This window comes from Hippopotamus amphibius, chromosome 16 (assembly GCF_030028045.1).
Source record: "Hippopotamus amphibius kiboko isolate mHipAmp2 chromosome 16, mHipAmp2.hap2, whole genome shotgun sequence".
Classification (NCBI taxonomy): domain Eukaryota; kingdom Metazoa; phylum Chordata; class Mammalia; order Artiodactyla; family Hippopotamidae; genus Hippopotamus; species Hippopotamus amphibius.
Window position 1 is genome coordinate 63,747,756 of NC_080201.1, and position 18,148 is coordinate 63,765,903.

Consider the following 18,148-nt stretch of genomic DNA (forward strand, 5'->3'; position numbering starts at 1 on the left):
GAGAGGACACGGCGTGGGTGGGGTGGGGATGGGGCGATGGGGCGACAGGGCCGCGGCGGACCCCGCCCTGCCCCCACCCGGACAGGGTCCACGTGGAGTGTGGAGGATTGGGCCGCCACCACCGGGACCAGGCCGTTACCTGGGAACCGAGAGGAAGACCTGTGTGAGGAGCCCGCTGCCCCATGACGTCCCCGTCCGCCCAGCCCCAGCAACCCCTGCCCCCGGCCCTACCACTCACTGGGAGCCCGGGGACGCCGGCCCTCCCGGGGCAGAGCCATTGGGCATCGGGAGCGGCTCAAGGGCCAGGGCACTGTTGGCGGAGAGGGACAGCATGGAGAGATCAGCCCCCCCCACCGCCCCCATAACAGCAGCTGCCCTGTGAGGCTGTACCACACTCACCTCTGGCTCCGGGGCAGCCCCGAGGACTCTGGGCTCTTCTCCCCCTCCATGGTCTGGGGGGTCTGGTGGGCCCTGGGGACCGGGACAGAGGTAGCAGGGTCTCTGGTTGCCCTGCTGGGGAATCCGTGGGGCTGCCGTCACTGCGCGCTCATCCCTCGGCCCCCCACCAGCGTAAGCAGGGAAGCAGGGCACGGCGCCGGGGGCCCCTCACAGCCAAAGACCCCTGCGAGCTGCCCACCAGCAGGAGCAGCTCAAGGTCCGCAGGACACGCGCTCTGCACACTCTTTGCCCTCGTCCGTTCCTACGGGGCCTTCCCCCCCCAGGGCTGAGCACAGGGCCCTGGGTTCCAGGATCCTCTCTTGTGACCACGTCTGGGCACAGATACAGCCCTAGACCTTCCGTGGCCACGAGACGCTGAGGCATGGCGCACACCTGCGGGGGAGGGGGGTCCTGCAAGGGCCACTTGGAGTAGCTCCAGGGCAGGGACAACCCAGGGACCAGGCTTTACCCGCCTCCCCAGATTCTCCCCTTCCTGGCCCCCCAGCAGCTGCTCCCTAGCCAGTTACCTGTCCAAGGAGCTGGGGGCGGAGTGCATCCCTCTGAGGGGGGTCTGGAGGTCCCCAACACGGACCAGGGCCTGGCAGGGGGCTGCGCAGAGGACAGCGGCCCAGAGGTGTGAGACGCAGCGCGCTTAGCACCAGCCTCGCTCCTCAGGACCAGATGTGGACGAGGCCGGGGCAAGGTGGGAGGGCGGAGGGTGAGGTGGGCAGAGTGGGGGTGGGCAGGGAGCAGCTCACCCAAGGGCTCCGCGACGTTGCTGCCGTCTGCGGCTTCCTGAGGTGCGGAGGGCGCGGCGGGATCCTGAGACCTAAGAGGCAAGAGAAGGAACCCAAGGGGCAGGTGGGGGCGCTGCTGGAGCCCAAGGCAACCAGGCCCCGGGCACCCCCCTCTAGGGCTCACCTGAGCTGCAGGGTATCGGGGGCTGCAGGGCCAGCCGGACGCGGAGCAGGGAGGTCTGGGGCCACCCCGCGGGGCTCCTGTGGGGCAGGGGGCCCAGAGTGTGGCTCCTTCTCCTTGCAGTCCTGGGGGCCGGTCGGGGCATCCGTAGGCACTGGGTCAAAGGTAGCTGTCCAGCCAGGGCCTGGAAGAGGGAGAGCAGAGCAGGGGTGAGCACAGCGGCAGACAGCCCGGTGTACCCGCCCAAGCCCCGCCCTGCACATTCACCCACCCGCAGGCTGGGGGCCGGGGCCGGGGTAAGAGGGGGGCCCAGCCCTGCCACGGGCTGCCCGGCCGTCACCATCCTCCTCCTCCTCCTCCTCCTCCTCCTCGTCGTCCTCCTCGTCCTCGCTGTCTGTGCTGCCTCTGCTCCTGCCCCAGGAATGCCTGTCCGTCAGCCACTGTGCTGGGCAGAGGGAGGGCACCCCACCCCGCCCCCCCAACCCCACCAGGGCTGGCCGCAGGCGCACGACGGGAAGGAACCAAAGGGACGGAGGGGAGGGGGCAGCGGGGAAGAGCCTTGGAGAGAAAGCCCACGTTCCACGGCAGTGGGAAGGCAGGTGGGAACTCGAGCGCCCTCTGGAAAGAGCGTGGCCATCCGCACGGGGCGGAAAAGCCTCACCTAGCCCCTCAGCAGGAACAGAGGGCCCCTCCCACCACCTGCACAGCCCTCTCAGGGAAGGCTGACGCCACACTCTTCCTCCAACTACAGCCTCGGGTCGACGTCTGTCACCGCCGTATCCTCAGCTGAGAGCAACGTCCAGCAGTGCAGCCGCTCTAAACGTGACAGCTGAGGGCTGACTAACGTGTGACGCGTCACCATGTCCAGTGGGGAACTCTAAGCAAACGTGGAGGCTTATAAAATGCTGTTCCACCGTCACGGACTGCCGGGACCGAAGGGGCTCGTCTGCGTCGTAAAAAACGAGCCGGACGCTTGGCAGACAGGGTAGAGGGAGCTTCCTGAACCTGGAAACCTGGGAGGGCTTCTCCAGAACCCACAACCCATGCCACACGCAACAGGGAGACCCGATGTCCCCCCCGATCAGGGATGGGACATGGGCCTGCTCTTCCCACTTAGAAAAGAAGAAGCAAAACTATCCCTAAATGCGGAAAACGTAATCTTGTATATAGAAACCTTAGGAATCCTCTAAAACTGTTAGAACAAGCAAGTTTTGCAAGAATGCAGAATACAAGATCAAGGTACAAAAAAACGTGTATTTTTATACACTTATGACAATTTCAAAACGACTTTGAGAAAACAATTCCACTCAGAATTGCATCAAAAAGAATAAAATGCTTAGGAATAAATTTAACAAAAGCAGCATAAAACTTATACTGTGAAAACTACAAAACACTGTTAAAAGTAATGAAGACCTAAATAAATGTAAAGACACCCCATGTTCACAGACGGGGAGACAAAATACTGTTAAAATGGTAACACTCCCTGAACTGCCCTATAGATTCAAGGCAATACCCTCAGAATCCCAGCTGGCTTCTTCGTTGAAGTTGAAAAACATCCTAAAATTCACCTGGAATCTCAAGGAACCCAGAACGCTCAACACAACTTCAAACAGAAGAACAAACTAGACGCTCACATTTCCGACTTCAGAACTCACTATGATGGAAGAGTAAGCAAGGGTGGCCCCACCAGAGAGAGACGTACAGACCAATGGACCAGAAGAGCGGCCAGAAATAAATTCTTGCACGTACGGTCAAAAGATTTTTGACGAAGGTGCCAAGACCATCCAGGGGGGAGTCTCTTCAACAAGTGATGCTGGGACACCAGCATTTCCACACACAGAAGAATGAAGTTGGACCCCCACTTCACACCACATCTAAAAAACTAGCTCAAGACAGATCAAACACCTAAACGCTAAGAGCTGACGTTATAAAACTCTTAGAAGAAAACACAGGGATGAATCACGACCCTGCATGTGGCAATGACACCCATAAGTGCAAATCAACTTGGCAGTCACACAACGGCACACCCAGCAGATGGCAAGTGACACACAACCACATCTACCCGAGGGACGGGCCTCACATGTTGGAAGAAAGAGGCAAAATCTATAGGCTAAGAGGTCGGGAGAATGTCCCCTGCGGAGGGTGGACGTCAGTGGCATGGGGGTACAGGACTGCTTCCGCTCCCTCCTCTGGGTGCTGGCGAAGGGATGGCCACGGGGCCAGACACTTACGACTCAGCTACCTGTCTGTATCCCAGCCACACATCAATTCAAAAGTTAAAACACTTCAACCCTCAAATCAGAAGCCACAGGGGTCAAGCTGAAGGCCCTCAGTTGGAATTCAGGCTGGCAAGTCTATGCCGCCCAAATGCATTTAGTCAGTGATTTGGGGGCCAGCCAGTACAAGAAAAAATAATGCACTGCTTGTACACAGAGCTGGTCACAGCTTACTGATCAGCAGCACACTGGGACTATAAGGAGGGACAATCACCATGTCCCATTTCACGGGAACAGGGGAAAGAGCTGACAGGACACCTTACTGCCCTTCTAGGAAGGACATGTGCCTGAGAGCTACTGAGGGGAAGAGCAGAGTAGAGGGAAGAGGGGTGCAGATAATGGTTCCATTCGCACCTGGACCAAGCTGTACCTGAAGGACCCACCCACTGTTCCAATCTCACACAAGCAGTTATTCTATTCCTTTTGTAGCTGAACGCCTCTGAATTGGGTTTTTACCACTCAAAATTGAAACTGCCCCCAAATAATACACATACTACACTCTCCTTATTTTGCTCACTCACGCCAGCTGGTGAAAACCATTTCAGGTGGGCCCTGTGGCCCTGCTGTGCTCGGAAACCTGCAGCAGGGGGGCAGGAAGGGGACTCACCGCACGCCTGGGGGCTGGCCCAGGTGCGCCCCCCTGGCCAGCTGGCCGCCCTGCCAGGCGCCATCTTCCCCATCAGACTCCCCAGAGCCCTGGCCTTCTTCCCCGTCGTCTTCCTCCTCCTCGTCATCATCAAACTGCTGGATCCGGTCCTTATAGCATATCTCAAGCAGGTTGGCATTGGGCTGCGGGGGCAGGGGCAGGGGGTGAGGGGGGGGGACTGCAGGCAGTCCCCCACCACCAGGAGAGGTCGGGGCAGCACTCACGTTGTCATCGTCGGCATTGAGGGAGAAGGTGATGTTGGCCGTCTTGTCAAAAGGTGCACTGCAGGAGAAGCACAGGGGCTGTGAGGGGAGGCGTGAGCCACCTCCTCTCTCCTCCCCTCACTGGACGACCCTCGCTCTCCTCAGGCCCTGAACCAGCAAATGCACCTCCTCGCTAAAGCTGACCTGTAACCCCCAATCAACCCTGGCAGCACCCTCCGTCAGCATGGACGTCTGCAGAGTGGAGAGAAGTGAGTCGCTTAAGCGGCACGTTTCCCGCCAAGCAAGGTCCCACAAGATGGGGTCAGGCCCCACCTAAGACTACTGAACCTTGTTCCCTTTGTTGTAAAATAAAGGACACAGAACCTAGCTGGACGGGTTGTTTCTAGGGGTTGAGATCATGTTCTGGTGAGATATTTATTACTAGGCACATATTTCCCCCAGGCGACATATTTCCCCCAAGCTCACTGTTCACAGTGACGTCACGGATACAGCCTCCCACGGGCTGCCCCACACAAAGCATCATCCCAGCCCCGAGAGGGTCCGTCTGGACCAAAAGAATCAGCCTTGGAGCCGAACCAACACCGCTGCTGCGTGGGCCCCACCGCCAGCCTGCGCAGGACCCAGGTGGGGCGAGCGATCCTAGGGACCCTAAGGAGCGTGGTGTTCACCATCTCCACCCTCCACCCTCGGGGCCCACGTCTGCCCACACCCATCTCTGCTTGATTCTCTCTTTCTGAAAGCCTCATGGACGTGCAATGCCTGGGTTAAGGAATTAAATCCATGCATCTGAAATACTGACACAAATTGTGGAAAGAGGTTTGTCAATGTATACTCCTACCCACAGCCTCCTACTCGTTTTGTTTGCATCCTGCACCCCCATTTTCTCCTGGTGCGCCAGTCAGCCCTCCTCCTGTTCCATGGAAAGAGCACTCTGCATCTATAGCAAGGTCCAGGCTCCACCCCACATGGTAAGGATGCTCCCCAGGTTGTCATCTGTCTCTGATTCAGGAAGTACGTGAACAATCCCTGAGTGCCGACTCAGCACCAGCTGTAGTCCAAGCACGTGACAGACGGAGTCACAACCACCACCAGGGGAGGTGTTCTCATCTCACAGGGAGGGAGCAGTCTGTGGGCACAGCAACCAGAGCCCTGCGAGGAGCATCTTCAGGCCTGAGGTTGTAAAGACGTTCATCCATTTTCTCTTCCAGAATGCTTCATGGTTTTGGTTTTCTTTTTACATTTGAAGCTTTTAACCTCTCTGGAATTTATTTTAACAAGGTAACACAATTTCATCCCAAAAGAGCAGCTGGCCGTGCCGAGGCCATTCACCCAGGGTCACCATCCCCGCCAACATGAGTGGTATCTTCCTTGGCCAGTGTCCTCTCCAGGGGCCTCCCAGCACCGGGCAAAGCAGCAGCAGACACAAATCTCACTTGAGTCCTTCCTACAGGGTCTCCGTCTGTCTGTGGGCATGACAACCCACAACTGACCTTCTGACAGTAACTGGCGAGTACCCTGGGGTGAGTGACAGCGCCAAGCCTCCATCTCCCTGGCTTCAAATGGGCGCCTGAGCCCTGAGCAGAAGGTGGTCACGGCACGTAACTGGGCAACACGCTGCCCATGATGAAACGGACAAGGCCAGGGCCCCGCCCCCACATGAAGCCACTATGGGGCCAGCCGGGCCTTTCTCTGTCATCACCCAACTCAGGAACACCCCCACGGCACGCCTGTCAGTGGTTGTTTCACTTTTCCTCAGGCGTCACGGACTCATCTTCTGCTCTGACAGCACTGGCTGCGCCAGCCACTGAGCATGGTCCCCAGAGCCTGGCGTGAGTCCACAGGCAGCTGCTCTGCTCCCACCCCGGCCCAGTCACCGCTTCAGACTCTCTCGCCTCCTGCCCTTCCCTTCACTATCTACCCGTTGCTGTTGCAAGGCTGCTCCTGAAACGGACAAAATACTAATAAAACTTTTAACTTTTTCTCCCACTGTTAAAGCAACAGATGCCTGTGGCAGAAAACTCGGACCTTAAAGGAGAAAGTTCACAAAGGGAGTACGAGGAGTGATATCTAAGTGTTGTACAACAAATACAAATAACCAGAACTGACCACTGAAAAACAATCTCTCCTGTGGCCCCGAGGCCTCTGCAGTGGAGGAGAGGCAGACCAGGTCTCAGTCTGCGAGGGTCTGTCCCACGTACTGCACGCAGCCCAGTTCCGCACAGCCAGCCCCCACGTCCCAGGAAGCCCACACACCTCCTGCCTGGTCCTCAACAAGGGAGGAGAGGGCCCAAGACGGGCTGCCCTCCAGGCTGAGCCCAGTATGGGGCTGGGTGGGCAGCGGGGACACGGGGAAGACATGGGGAGGACGGCGGGAGGAGCGTGCCATGGGCGTGCACGCTGACTCACTGCCGCATGTCCCTCCTGTCACACAGCCACGTGGGCCTCGCCTGACCCTGGCCTTGCACGGGGGCACTCACTTCACGCTCTCCTCCTGCTCCCCAAACTCCTCGTCGTTGAAGCCAAAGTGGTCGATGAAGGCTGAGGTCATGCGCTGCATCTGGAAGTCCATGAAGGCCTGCCGGCGGCGGGGGTTGGGGGCAGCAGTCAGGGCCGGGTGTCCAGAACAGCCTCCCCTCCCCTGTCCGGCCCCATCCGCACCTGCTGCAGCACTGCCTCCTCTGGGAAGTTGAACTCCTTGAGCCTGTCGTCCTCGTCATCACTGGAGGAGTGCAGGTGGTGGGTGTTCACCTGGACAGGGGGCGGGCAGGGGTCAGGGCCTGCAGAGTCCCGTAGAGGACGCGGGCCAGCCGGGGCTGAGGGAAGGGGCATCCTGGCTGGACCAGGAGGAGGGAAACAGGTGAGGGCTGACATGGGCGCACGTGGCACAGGGGGCTCACCAGGTCCACCGTGTTCTTCTTGTTGGTCTCTGCTAGGGGTCCCGCCACAAACGCCTCCCATCGCTCCCGCTGCTCCTCTGGCAGCTCTGCTCAGAGGGAGGGGCGGGTGTGAGGACCTGGCGTCCTGGGCCCCACCCTCCTCCGCCCTTGAGCCAGCCCCCGCCCTCACCCTTCAGCAGCTGCCCCAGCTGCTCGGCGTTGGGCCCCTTCTCCGAGTTCTGCATCAGGGCATTGGCCACTCTCGTCAAGTGGCCCATGTAGCCTTTCCGAGGGCCCCCTGCGGACCTGGACAAGAAGGAAACCACGGCTGGACACAGGCCCACCACACCTGCCCTGCCCTGCCCTGCCCTCCCTGCAGGAAGACTTGCTCACTGGACGCGGTCGTTCTCCTCCCAGGAGGTCAGGATACGCTCCACCAGGCGGCACTGCTGCAGCAGCTGTGGGGGAGCAGCGAGGGGCTGGTGCGGGGGCAGGTGGGACCAAGGCTGTGCCCACCACCTCAGCCTGCATCCAGGCCCCTGGTCTTTCCGCAAGGAGCACGTGTGCACACACACACGCTCCTCCTCTGCTCACCCGGGAATGCCCTCTGCCTGTTCGATGCCCACTCAGCCTACAGAGGAAACGCCAAAGCCACTCCACCCGCCTCCCACTCCTGCCTGTCCAAACCCCCGGGGCCCCTCACTGGTCAGCTCCTCCCTGAGGCCCCAGGCGACATCCAGAAACGCACCTCCATTAGCATGGTGGCCATCACCCTGGGAGAACTCTTCCTGGTCCCCCAGGACACCCACTGCCCCCCGAGGTCACCACGCCACTCATCCCAACCCCTACACATCACCCTCTATCTTCCAAGACTCTCAACCGAAGGAAGACGCTAAGCCCCCAGCTTCCGGCACACGAATGGCCTGACTGCATGACAGGCGGGAGGCAGATCTGGGGCAGAGCCCACCCCAGAGATCAAAGGGAGACCTGGGAGCCCCAGCTCACATGTTTCACGACAGGGTTCTGGGCAGGAGTAGCAGAGCTGTCATCGGGAGGGGGCCCAGAGCTCAGCATGGTGCTCACACACACCTCCACTTGGGCGTGCAAGAAGTTGTTGAACACGTAGTGGAAGAAGAGGTCCTGGGGGGTAAGGGGCACAGGCTGGCTCTGAGCAGCCCCCACCCAGTCCCCGCCCTCCCCATGCAGCCGACCTCCTGTTCCCCAGCTGGTGCCCCCTCCCCCCACCGCGCTTTGTCCCTCGTACCAGCAGGGTGTTGGGCACATCCAGGGCCAGGAGCTCCTGGGTCAGGGCTGCATCGTTGGCGCTCAGGGCGCTGGCCAGCAGCTTGACCACATGCAACCGTGTGTTGCCCAGCGGCGGGGCCAGGCTGCCCCACGTTGTGCGCAGCGGCTCCAGCTGCAGGCGTGGGAAAGGCTCAGGTCCTGCGCCTGCACGGCCCTGACCGCGGGGCTGCCCTCCCTGCCACCCACACCCCCCAGCGCCCTGCCCACCTCAGGCGGCTCCAGCAGGAGCTGGTGGAAGCGGGCAAGCCGCGGGCGCAGGGCGTGCAGCGCACCCACGCTGGACGCAGCGCTGTCCAGGGTGGCCTGGGCCAGCAGCTCCAGCTGCCCATCCACGCTGCTGAAGAAGGTATTCACAGTCACAGACTCGGAGCTGCAACAAGGACGGCGGAGGGCAGCGTGAACCACCCAGACAGCCTGTGCACACGCATGTGTGTGTACACGGGGGCACGTGTTGAGCAGGCCTGGGAGGGAGGGAGAAGCTGCTGCCCCTGGGAGCCCGGGACCCTAGAGGCAGCGACCTGCCCAAGCAGCCTGCATCCCAAAGGCCAGCTCAAAGCTACAGGCAGTCTGCTCAGCCGGGTTCCTCGGCTGCCAGCAAGGAACAGGAGGACTCCTTTCTGGGGCCCCGGGACCCCCTCCCCTGCGGCGAAGGGCGTGGCCCCGGGGCTGCCTGGGGAGGGGCCGCCTCTCACCTGGGCCTGCGGGGCTCCAGCAGTGTCAGCAGAACCTGGATCCCGCTCACAAGGACGGACTGGCTCTGTGGCCCCTCCAGCATGTTGCTCAGGAGCTGCTCAATCGTCTCCTGCCTGCGGCGGGGTGGTGGGCGTCAGGGAGATGGGCCCCGGGAAGGCTCCCCCTTCCCCCGGGCCCGGGTGCCGCCCACAAACCCACTTCTCCAGGGTGGCCAGCAGCTGGTCCGGCTCCGGGCTGTCCTGCACTTGGATCATCTGCTCCCGACTCAGGCGGATGATGTCGCACAGGGACTGGGACGCGTTGGAATGTTGCTGGGGGTGGGGGAGAGAGAGCTGACACCTGGCCGCGTCCTGGCGTCAGGAAGCCCCATGAGCTGGAGACTGGGCACTCTCCCTTGAGAACAGAGGGTGGTACAGACCCCAGGACACAAGTGCCAGGGGAGAATGTAAGGCACCCAACACTGGGAAGGGAGAGACAGCAGAGAGAAAGGGAAACCAAAGAAGACTTCCTGGAAAAGGAGACACCCCATACAAACTCCACACCATACACAGCAGCCAAAGCAGGGAACACCCTGAGCGTCCACCAGCTGGTGAGTGGACAAGCACTCACGGTCTATCCATAGAGTGAAACGTTCCTCGGCCTTAGGAAAAGATGATGCACTGACACACACTACGACACGTGTGAACACAGACAACTTGGTGCTAAGGCAAAGAGGCCAGTCACGGAAGACCCTGAACCACGCAATCCACTTGTATGAAGCGTCCAGAACCAGCAGACCCAGAGACAGAAAGCAAACTGCTGGTTGATGAGGCCAAGCGACTACGAGAAGGATGGGGAGTGGCAGCTAATGGGTGCTGGGCTTCCTTTGTGGAGTGATGAAAAATAAAATCAACACGGGGAGGGCTGCACAACCTGTGAACATCCTAAAAGCCACCGAATCCTATATTTTAAATGGGTGAGTCATATGGCAGGTATTAAAGCTACTGGAAGGTAAACAAAGAGAAGCACAAGCAGAGCTCCGAGTCTAACCCACAGGCAGCTGCCAGGGCCCACCCACACAGACCGCCAACCCATGTGGCCCAACCAGCCCCTCACAGGTGCCCTGCTACCAGGCCCACGGCAGATGCCCCGCTGCCACAAAGGCCAGGACAGTCGTCGCTCTCCCAGGCCAGGCACTGGCTGAGTACCTGGTGCTGAGTACCTGCGCCTGCGGACCCCTGCGCTGCAAGCCAGTGGGCTGGCAGGACAGACGTGGGCCCCCAGGTGGCTCCTCTGAAGGACTGGCGGAGCTGGTCCAGGCACAAGAGACAGGAAGAGCCGCTAGACCACAGAGCCAGCAACAGAGAGGAGAAGGAGAGGGGCCCCTGGGTAGAGCAGCAGCAAGGGACAAGGCAGAGGACCCTCTTCAGAGCCTTAACCCCTCAAGGGAGGATGGGTCAAGTTCCTGGTTCCTGAGACGTGTTCCATGTGTGCAAACCCCTTTTCTGTTCTCAGCAGGAGCCCCCCGCCCAAATACACACACAGTTCCGGAGGCTTCCTTTTCTCATCCACTCGTTTAAGAAGGAAGGGGGGGACAAAGCTGGAGCAGGGCAGAGGCCGGCAACACCAGGCGGGTGGGCTGCACTCACACTGTCGTCCTTCGACGGGTGGATCTGCTCAATGAGCCGCTGGACGATCTTCTCCTCATTGAGCCACTGGGGGCAAGAAGGTGGGGCTCCACTCACTGACCCCGCCCCTGCCGCCCCGCCCCCGCCGGCTGTCCCACCCAGCACTCACGTTGACCACGTCCTGCCTCAGCTGCGGCCTCTCCACGCAGGTGAGGAGGCGCAGCAGGAGGTCCATGATGGCTGAGGTGCCGATGTGCTGCAGCAGCAGGTCCACAAAGTCGTCCTTCTTTCTCAGGAAGGACACGAGCTGGGGACACAGGCACCGGCAGGTCAGCACAGGACCCAGGCCCACGCCCGCCCGCCGCCCACCTCAGGGCACTAGGCACCTCGTCCGTCTTGCGGTTGATGAGGACGCCCATGACTTTGCTGAAGAAGCTGGCCAGCAGCGGGTTGAGGCTGCCGCTGCTCTGCAAGAAGCCGTAAAGCCGGTGCAGGAGGGACTCGTCTGCACCCAGCGCGTCGTTGATCTGGGGCACATCCGACGTCAGGATCTCGCAGGCCACGCTCGGGTATCTGACACACCCAGAAAAGGCTGGGGAGGGCACGCGGGGGGCGGAGGCCGAGCCGCCCAGTCGCAGTCCATTCATGCTCCCCCCACCCATCCCACCCAGGCAGTGTGTGGCCTCCTGAGCCTGGACCTGACCCCCTACCAATACCTCTACCCCCAACCCTCCAGTCTGACCCAGGCCCACCCCTGATGACCTTTCTGAACTCCAACCTCATCCCCTCATCACCTTCTCCAGACAGGGAGAGGCCTGCCCTGCGCAGTGTGCTACCCAGAAGACCACAACCTGCTCCAGCTCTGCCCTGTAAACTGTACAGCCCCTGGGAAGCAGGCTCCTTGGGGCAGGGCAGGGCCCCGGGGGCAGCCAACCACAGATCAGAATGGAAGCTCCCTGCTACGGTGAGCAAAAGCCCAGTCCACAGGGCCACTGGACATGCTCGAGTTTGGTGGACCGGGGAACAGAGGTCAGGCAAACAAAGCAAAGGAAGGAGAAGACACACATGGGGGCAGGTAACTGAGAGATGAACACTGGGGACAAAGGAACCCCAGAGGTCCCCACCGTGCACCAGGCCCCGCACTAAGCAGCTGGCACCACCTCACTGAGCCCCCACTTCACAAAGGGAAGCTGAGGAGAAGCAGTCACCCACTCCCCGCCTGGCTCAAGGCCTCCAGGGACAGAAGATGCAGAGCTCATAAGGACCGCCTGTGTGTCCACAGTGCGAGAGGCGAGGGAGAGGACGACACCAGGGAACCAGGAGGACTGTCCAGCACAGACTATGCAGGGTTTGAGAAAGGCAGCAGAGACCAGGACAGACAGAAGCCCCCCGTTATGAACAGAATTCCCATCGAACCCCCAACAGGGCCCTGCCCGCTCTGCCCACCTCCCTGGCACGCCCGAGGGCCCTAGGATGGGAGGGAGGGGCAGAAGAGTATGGGGGAGGGGCACAGCCACACACCCTCAGTGCCTGGCACCACGCTGGGCACTGGGGATGTGGGGGGTGAGGGGACAGGCCTCGTGCTGCCCACATTCCAAAAAGGGAACAAAAATCCAACTCAATAAACCGTGGAAATAAAGCGGGGGTGGGGTGTTGGGCCAATGAAACAGACGGCCCACACGCGGCGCCCCTAACGGCTGTAGGAGGGGCCTCGGGTGCGTCCCGCTCCCTCCATCCGGAGGGTGTCTGGGGAGTCCCGTACCAAAAACGGGGGTCCACAATACGCACAAGTCGGGGGGTCCCATCGTGGGGACTCAATGGGGCGGGGCTCACTTGTAGCGCAGCCGCTCCTCGCCGCTGGCTGGAGGCTCCTGGGTGACCCAGGCCACCATGGCCTGCAGGTGCGGTGGCTGCAGCAGAAAGTCCAGCAGCTTGCGGTTGACGACCTTGCACTCCTGCAGCACGTCCTCCTCATCCAGCAGCTCGGGCAGGCTCAGGTCCTCTCGCTCCAGCAGCGTGTCGAGGTGCGAGCTCGTGTGCAGGTCAAACTTCCAAAACATGGCGCCCTGCGGGCAGGGGCTGTCACACGTGGGCTCCAACCCCGCCTGCCTCCCTCCACCTCCCAGCCTGCGAGGGCCACCCTATGGGTGACTGTCCTGCCCACTGCCCAGCCCCCTGGCCTGGGGAAGACCCCCAGGTGTGACCACACACAGGGCCCATGGAAAACAGCCCCAAGACTGTGCGTGGAGCCACCATGAGCCTATCCCCCAGGGCCTTTGTCCACTGACCCCATGTTGAGGCTGGAACAGTGCTCATCCTGGAACCTCTGGCAACAGACTCACTTCCACCCGCATTTGCCGAACAAACTAAAATGCCCATGACAGCCAGCCCGGCTGCCACCCAGCCCAGCAATCTCCATGCTGTGTGCAGGGTGTGCAGCGGGCACAGAGGGAGGGAGGTCTGTGATGTCTCCAGGCTGTGCCGGTTGCCTGGACACCACACACACACACACACACACACACACACACACACACACACGCCTGACCCCCTGCCTGTGCTACCACAGGAAGAGAAAACGTTTGGGGGGGATGGGGGTGGTGGCTCCCAAATTAGCCACTCCTGGGGGCCAAAAGGAACCACGACAGGGAACCACCTTAGCAAGGAGGATGGCAAAGCCAGCACCCACCACCTGGAGGATGGCAGCCGGCTGGCCAGCATTGGAGACCCTGCACACTTAGCTGTGGCCCACACCACCCGGCACTGACCTCAGGCGCACCTCATGTGGAGCACTGACAGGTGCCAGGTGGATCCAAGCCCCTGACGCACGTGAACTTGGCTGCTCCTCTGAAGATTTCTACAGGCTCCCAGCATAGACCACCGGGTGAAGACCCACCCTGAGCTGGCCGCCAGCTCCCAGGCCACTCGTTGCCCCTCGGGTCACCCATGCACTGGGCGCTGTGCCTATGGCCCCTAGACGGGGCTGTGGTCACCCCACCGTACAGCAGGCAACCACACCCGGGTAAGCTGGGCCCCCTGAGCACCGCGCAGACACTGACCAGAGCGCACGCACGTCACCCGCCTCGTGAAGACCACCTGGGGCAGAGGCCACTGAAGACAGACCCAGAGGCCAGGATGCTCCTCCCAGCACCTCCCAGACACACACACCAGTCCCTCTCCTACAAAGCCCTCCCTTGGCGTCTCTGCCCCACACCATCCCCACCACCGAGAGCAGGCCTGCCAGTCAGGGCACCCGCTCAGAGGAGAAAGACACTCAACTCAGGAAGCAGCTGGGGCTGAAAGTGGGGCAGAGCCAGGCAGCACACGTGGCCACGGGCAGTGACTGGCCTTCTGACCCTCTGTTCCTTCAAGACATGGCCAGCACCCAGCGCTTGCTTCCAGCCTCCTCGGGAGCCTCACTTATCTCCTCCCTGCCCCCAGGGTGACCTCTCAGTAACTGGGAACCAGTGGCTCTAAATCTGCAGCAATCCTGCCGGGACTCGTGTCTGTTCCTAAGCTCTGGCAGCCTACGGCTGGAGGTGGAGTGAAGGAGCCACAACTTCAGGAGACAGCAGCAGACACCTCTGGGAGCCCCCCACCCAGGATCTCCTGTGCCCCAGCACTCACCATCCCAGTCCTGCCTGAGTCTGCACACAAGGCTCTCTCATACCTGCCTTGGCCGACCCAATTCCACGTGTTGGCCGAACCCAGGCCATGTCCCCTGGTACCGCCATGTCCTCTGGTACCACCCTGGTCCCCAAACAAGCTCTGGCCCGGCTCCTCACACATCACCCCGGGACTGCCACTTCAGGGTGCATCTCCTCCACAGCCTGCAGCCCCGAGAAGCCTCCTGTGTGACATCACTGCTCTCAGCCCTAGGCCTCTGGGTCTGCAGGAGTGGGGGCATTCTATGGAAAACACGCCAGACACAAGAGGTGGACAAACAATGTTAGCTGCACCCCGACACCATTCCCAGGCCCACACAACCATGATCTCAACCTACTCTTACAATCGCCCCCAAGGAAGAAACCGATGACCCCATTTTACAGGTGAGGAAACTGAGGTACACCAAGGTCTGGGGGCTGGTGAACTGTGGAGTTGGCGCCCAAGCCCCAGGAGGTAACTTCTCAGAGTGCAGGGGCCTTGTCCCACTCACTGGAGCCCAGCCACCGCCCATAAATACTCACAAAACAAGTGAGTGAGCTCAGGCCCAAGTTGGTGCCAGCACTGGCTCTGCCCTGGCTACAGCCTTCCCTAACCTGGCTCTCATCAGCTGACACCTCCAGGGAGCTGAAGGCCAGCTCTTTCCTGGTCCCTGTGGGGCTCAGTGGGTCACTAAGCTCCAAATCTAGCACTTACTCGCTGGACATCTCTGAGTTCAGGGAGGAAGGCTGGGTCCAGGTTCCCCGCAGCCCCACCTCTGTCCACCAGCTGTGTGACACGTCCAGACCTGTACAGCACTTGTACTGCATGTGCCCTGATGAGCTGGTGGACAATGCAGAGAGAACCTTCCTCGCTGGGCTGCCGTGAGCACCCTGGACAGCACCCAGCACAGAACCTGGCACGTGATACAGGCTCAGAAACATTGGCTGAAAGATACCCCACATTTTCCCACGGACACTGCTCCTGAGGCAGGAGGCTGACAGACCTGTCAGGGCATCAGTAAAGGGAACCGCTCCCACCCTGCCTCCCCCCAGCCACCCTCAGAGGCTCCCTATAAGCTACAAACACAGGTGAGGTGGGGTGGGGTGGGGATGACCACCAGGGCAGGCAGGCTGGGGAGGGAGGAAGGAGTGGGCTGAACCAGGTGCTGACTGTGGGTCCCCGTGTTGGAGTGAGGACCACTGTTCCAAAAGGAAATCAGGCAGCGCCCCCTACTTTGCAAGTGCTCAGAAACCCTCCTTTGCACAAGGGCAATTCCCCACTTCAGCCCAGCTCCCAAATGTCTGAGGGACCCTTCCACGATCCTCTTCCCTTCAAGAGACAGCTGGGTCTGGATGGGTCTCCTGAGTCGGGTGGACCTGGGACTAGAATCACTTCAAGGGGCAGCCACGGCCTGGGTCCGAGGGACAAGGAGCTTGCCACGGCAAGAACGCCACCTCTTTCTACACCACAGACTTCCGTTCAGTGATGAGGAGACTAGAGAGGTCAAAAGGCCACCCAGGTGGCATGAATGAAGCCAATCACCAAAGACCACATGTCGCCTATCTCCATTTACACGAAACATCCAGAAAAGGCAAATCCATAGAGACAGAAAGTGGATTAGCGGTTTTCAGGAGCTGGTGGACGTGGGGGGGTGGGGGGGGGGTGGAACAACTGCTAGCAGGTATGGGGTTTCCTTTTGGGAAAAGGATGTTCTAAAAAAAAAAAAGTTCTAAAATCAACGGTATACAATTTTATCAATTATACCTCAATTTTAAAAATCCATTGTGGTGACTAATGGTTGCACAATTCTGTGAATAGACTAGAAACTGTCAAACTGTGCACTTTAAATGGGTAAGTCATATACAGTATGCGAATTACATTTCAACAAAAAAACCGTTATCAAAAACAAACAAAACCAAAGCTGCCTGAGGCTACAGTGACAGGGCCAGGCCTTGGCTTTGCTCTGTGTCCAAGATGCCCTGAGCTGACAAGCCGCCAGGGCAGAGCTGAGGCTGAGGCTTGTCAGGTCCTCCCTCCCCACCCTCACTGCCAAGGCTGTCCCTGAGCTAAGCAGGCCCCCCAGAGCTGGGGGACAGGGCCCTGCCAACCCCTGCAGAGAACCTATGCACCTGCAGGGCACTGTATCTCTAATCAAGACACTGGGTACAGCACTGTTATTATTCCCATTTCGGAGCTGAGAAGATGGGAACCTGCAGGGGTCGAGCCAAGCAGAACCAGGACTCAGCACCCTCTCCAGACCAGAGGAGGAGATTTTCAAGGCTGAGGCACTCCCACACACTTCCAAAGCACCTGGATAGAGGGCACAGGCTACGTTCCTCCCACCTCCACCCTCCCACCTGCTTCAGACAGCAGGGAGGACTTCCTTCCCAAAGCTGGCTTAATGGAGAACAGAGTGCGGTGCGGAGGGCTAGCAGGTGTGTGGAGTGTGGACTGCAGGGCCCTCAGAAACCAGGTGGCCCCTTAAATTCTCAGAACCTGGGACATCCCTGGTGGGGCAGTGGTTAAGAATCTGCCTGCCAATGCAGGGAACTCTTAGTTCTGGAAGATCCCACATGCCGTGGGAGCAACTAAGCCCATGCGCCACAACTACTGAGCCTGCATTCTAGAGCCCTAGAGCCACAACTACTGAGCATGTGTGCCACAACTACTGAAGCCCACCACCTAGAGCCCGTGCTGCGCAACAAGAGAAGCCACTGCAATGAGAAGCCCGAGCACTACAATGAAGAGTAGCCTCTGCTTGCTGCAACTAGAGAAAGCCCGTGCACAGCAACGAAGACCCAACGTAGCCATAAATAAAGAAATAAATAAATAAATTCATTAAAAAACAAAACCATATACTTCAATTAAAAAAAAAAAACCTCTCAGAACCTCAGGTCCCTCCTCCGAAAATCAGAAGAGGCTGCACAGATCAGATGCAGTCAAGCGGTAGTCAGTAACCTACAAACATCAGTTCTCAACCTCTACACAGGACAAAGATGCAGATATAGGAGAAGCAGAAAAAAGAAAACACAAAAAAGAGAAAAACCCTTTCCCTGACCACAAACTCTCAATTCACTGTGGCCTCAAGTCCTGACAGTCAATCCCACGCTCCATTTAATGGAACTTCCTGGAAGCCCTGGAACTAGACAGGAGAGGTGGGTGTTGTTCTCTTTAGGGGGGTGAACATGGGTCGGGCACTTGGCATCCAAATGCCTTGTTTCCTCATCTGTGAAACGGGGACACAGCCATCAGGAAGGGCCATGTTATGAGAACAGCTGGGTCAGGCCGGCGGTCCTGACACAGCAGGTGCTCAGCAGGTGTTGGCCCTTCCTATCTGTCCGTGACGCCGGGGTAAAGCCCGGATGCTTCTGAGCAGGAGAGAAGGAGCAGCCACTACCCAGGGTGTTGGCGCTAAAAACAAAGACCTGAGGAAACGCCCCATTTGCCTGAGAGACTGAGGTCACTCAAGTACTTTGGTGGGCACCACACACCCCGCTGCCCCCACTCTTTGCAACTTTCAGCA

General features: G+C 59.7%; 1 protein-coding gene across 10 annotated transcripts in view; it reads right to left on the reverse strand.

The window, feature by feature from the left end:
- The window catches only part of PPP6R1 (protein phosphatase 6 regulatory subunit 1), a 22,603-nt gene continuing 4,455 nt past the window's right edge, over positions 1-18,148 (reverse strand). For 2 of the 10 annotated variants that reach the window (XM_057711113.1, XM_057711108.1), the window contains exons 2-24: positions 12,817-13,049; positions 11,370-11,556; positions 11,153-11,290; positions 11,005-11,070; positions 9,575-9,687; positions 9,376-9,489; positions 8,891-9,053; positions 8,643-8,795; positions 8,384-8,518; positions 7,772-7,836; positions 7,569-7,684; positions 7,400-7,485; positions 7,161-7,250; positions 6,980-7,077; positions 4,503-4,560; positions 4,240-4,421; positions 1,628-1,767; positions 1,360-1,540; positions 1,197-1,267; positions 966-1,047; positions 400-513; positions 239-310; positions 1-139 (exon numbers count right to left, since the gene is read on the reverse strand). In XM_057711113.1, coding sequence (XP_057567096.1) covers positions 136-139; positions 239-310; positions 400-513; positions 966-1,047; positions 1,197-1,267; positions 1,360-1,540; positions 1,628-1,767; positions 4,240-4,421; positions 4,503-4,560; positions 6,980-7,077; positions 7,161-7,250; positions 7,400-7,485; positions 7,569-7,684; positions 7,772-7,836; positions 8,384-8,518; positions 8,643-8,795; positions 8,891-9,053; positions 9,376-9,489; positions 9,575-9,687; positions 11,005-11,070; positions 11,153-11,290; positions 11,370-11,556; positions 12,817-13,043 — 2,655 coding nt within the window. In that variant the 5' untranslated portion in view covers positions 13,044-13,049 and the 3' untranslated portion in view covers positions 1-135. Of the gene's footprint in view, positions 140-234; positions 311-399; positions 514-965; positions 1,048-1,196; positions 1,268-1,359; positions 1,541-1,627; positions 1,768-4,239; positions 4,422-4,502; positions 4,561-6,979; positions 7,078-7,160; positions 7,251-7,399; positions 7,486-7,568; positions 7,685-7,771; positions 7,837-8,383; positions 8,519-8,642; positions 8,796-8,890; positions 9,054-9,375; positions 9,490-9,574; positions 9,688-11,004; positions 11,071-11,152; positions 11,291-11,369; positions 11,557-12,816; positions 13,050-18,148 lie in introns of those variants that run through there. The other 8 variants (XM_057711112.1, XM_057711114.1, XM_057711110.1 and 5 more) reach the window with 8 other exon arrangements.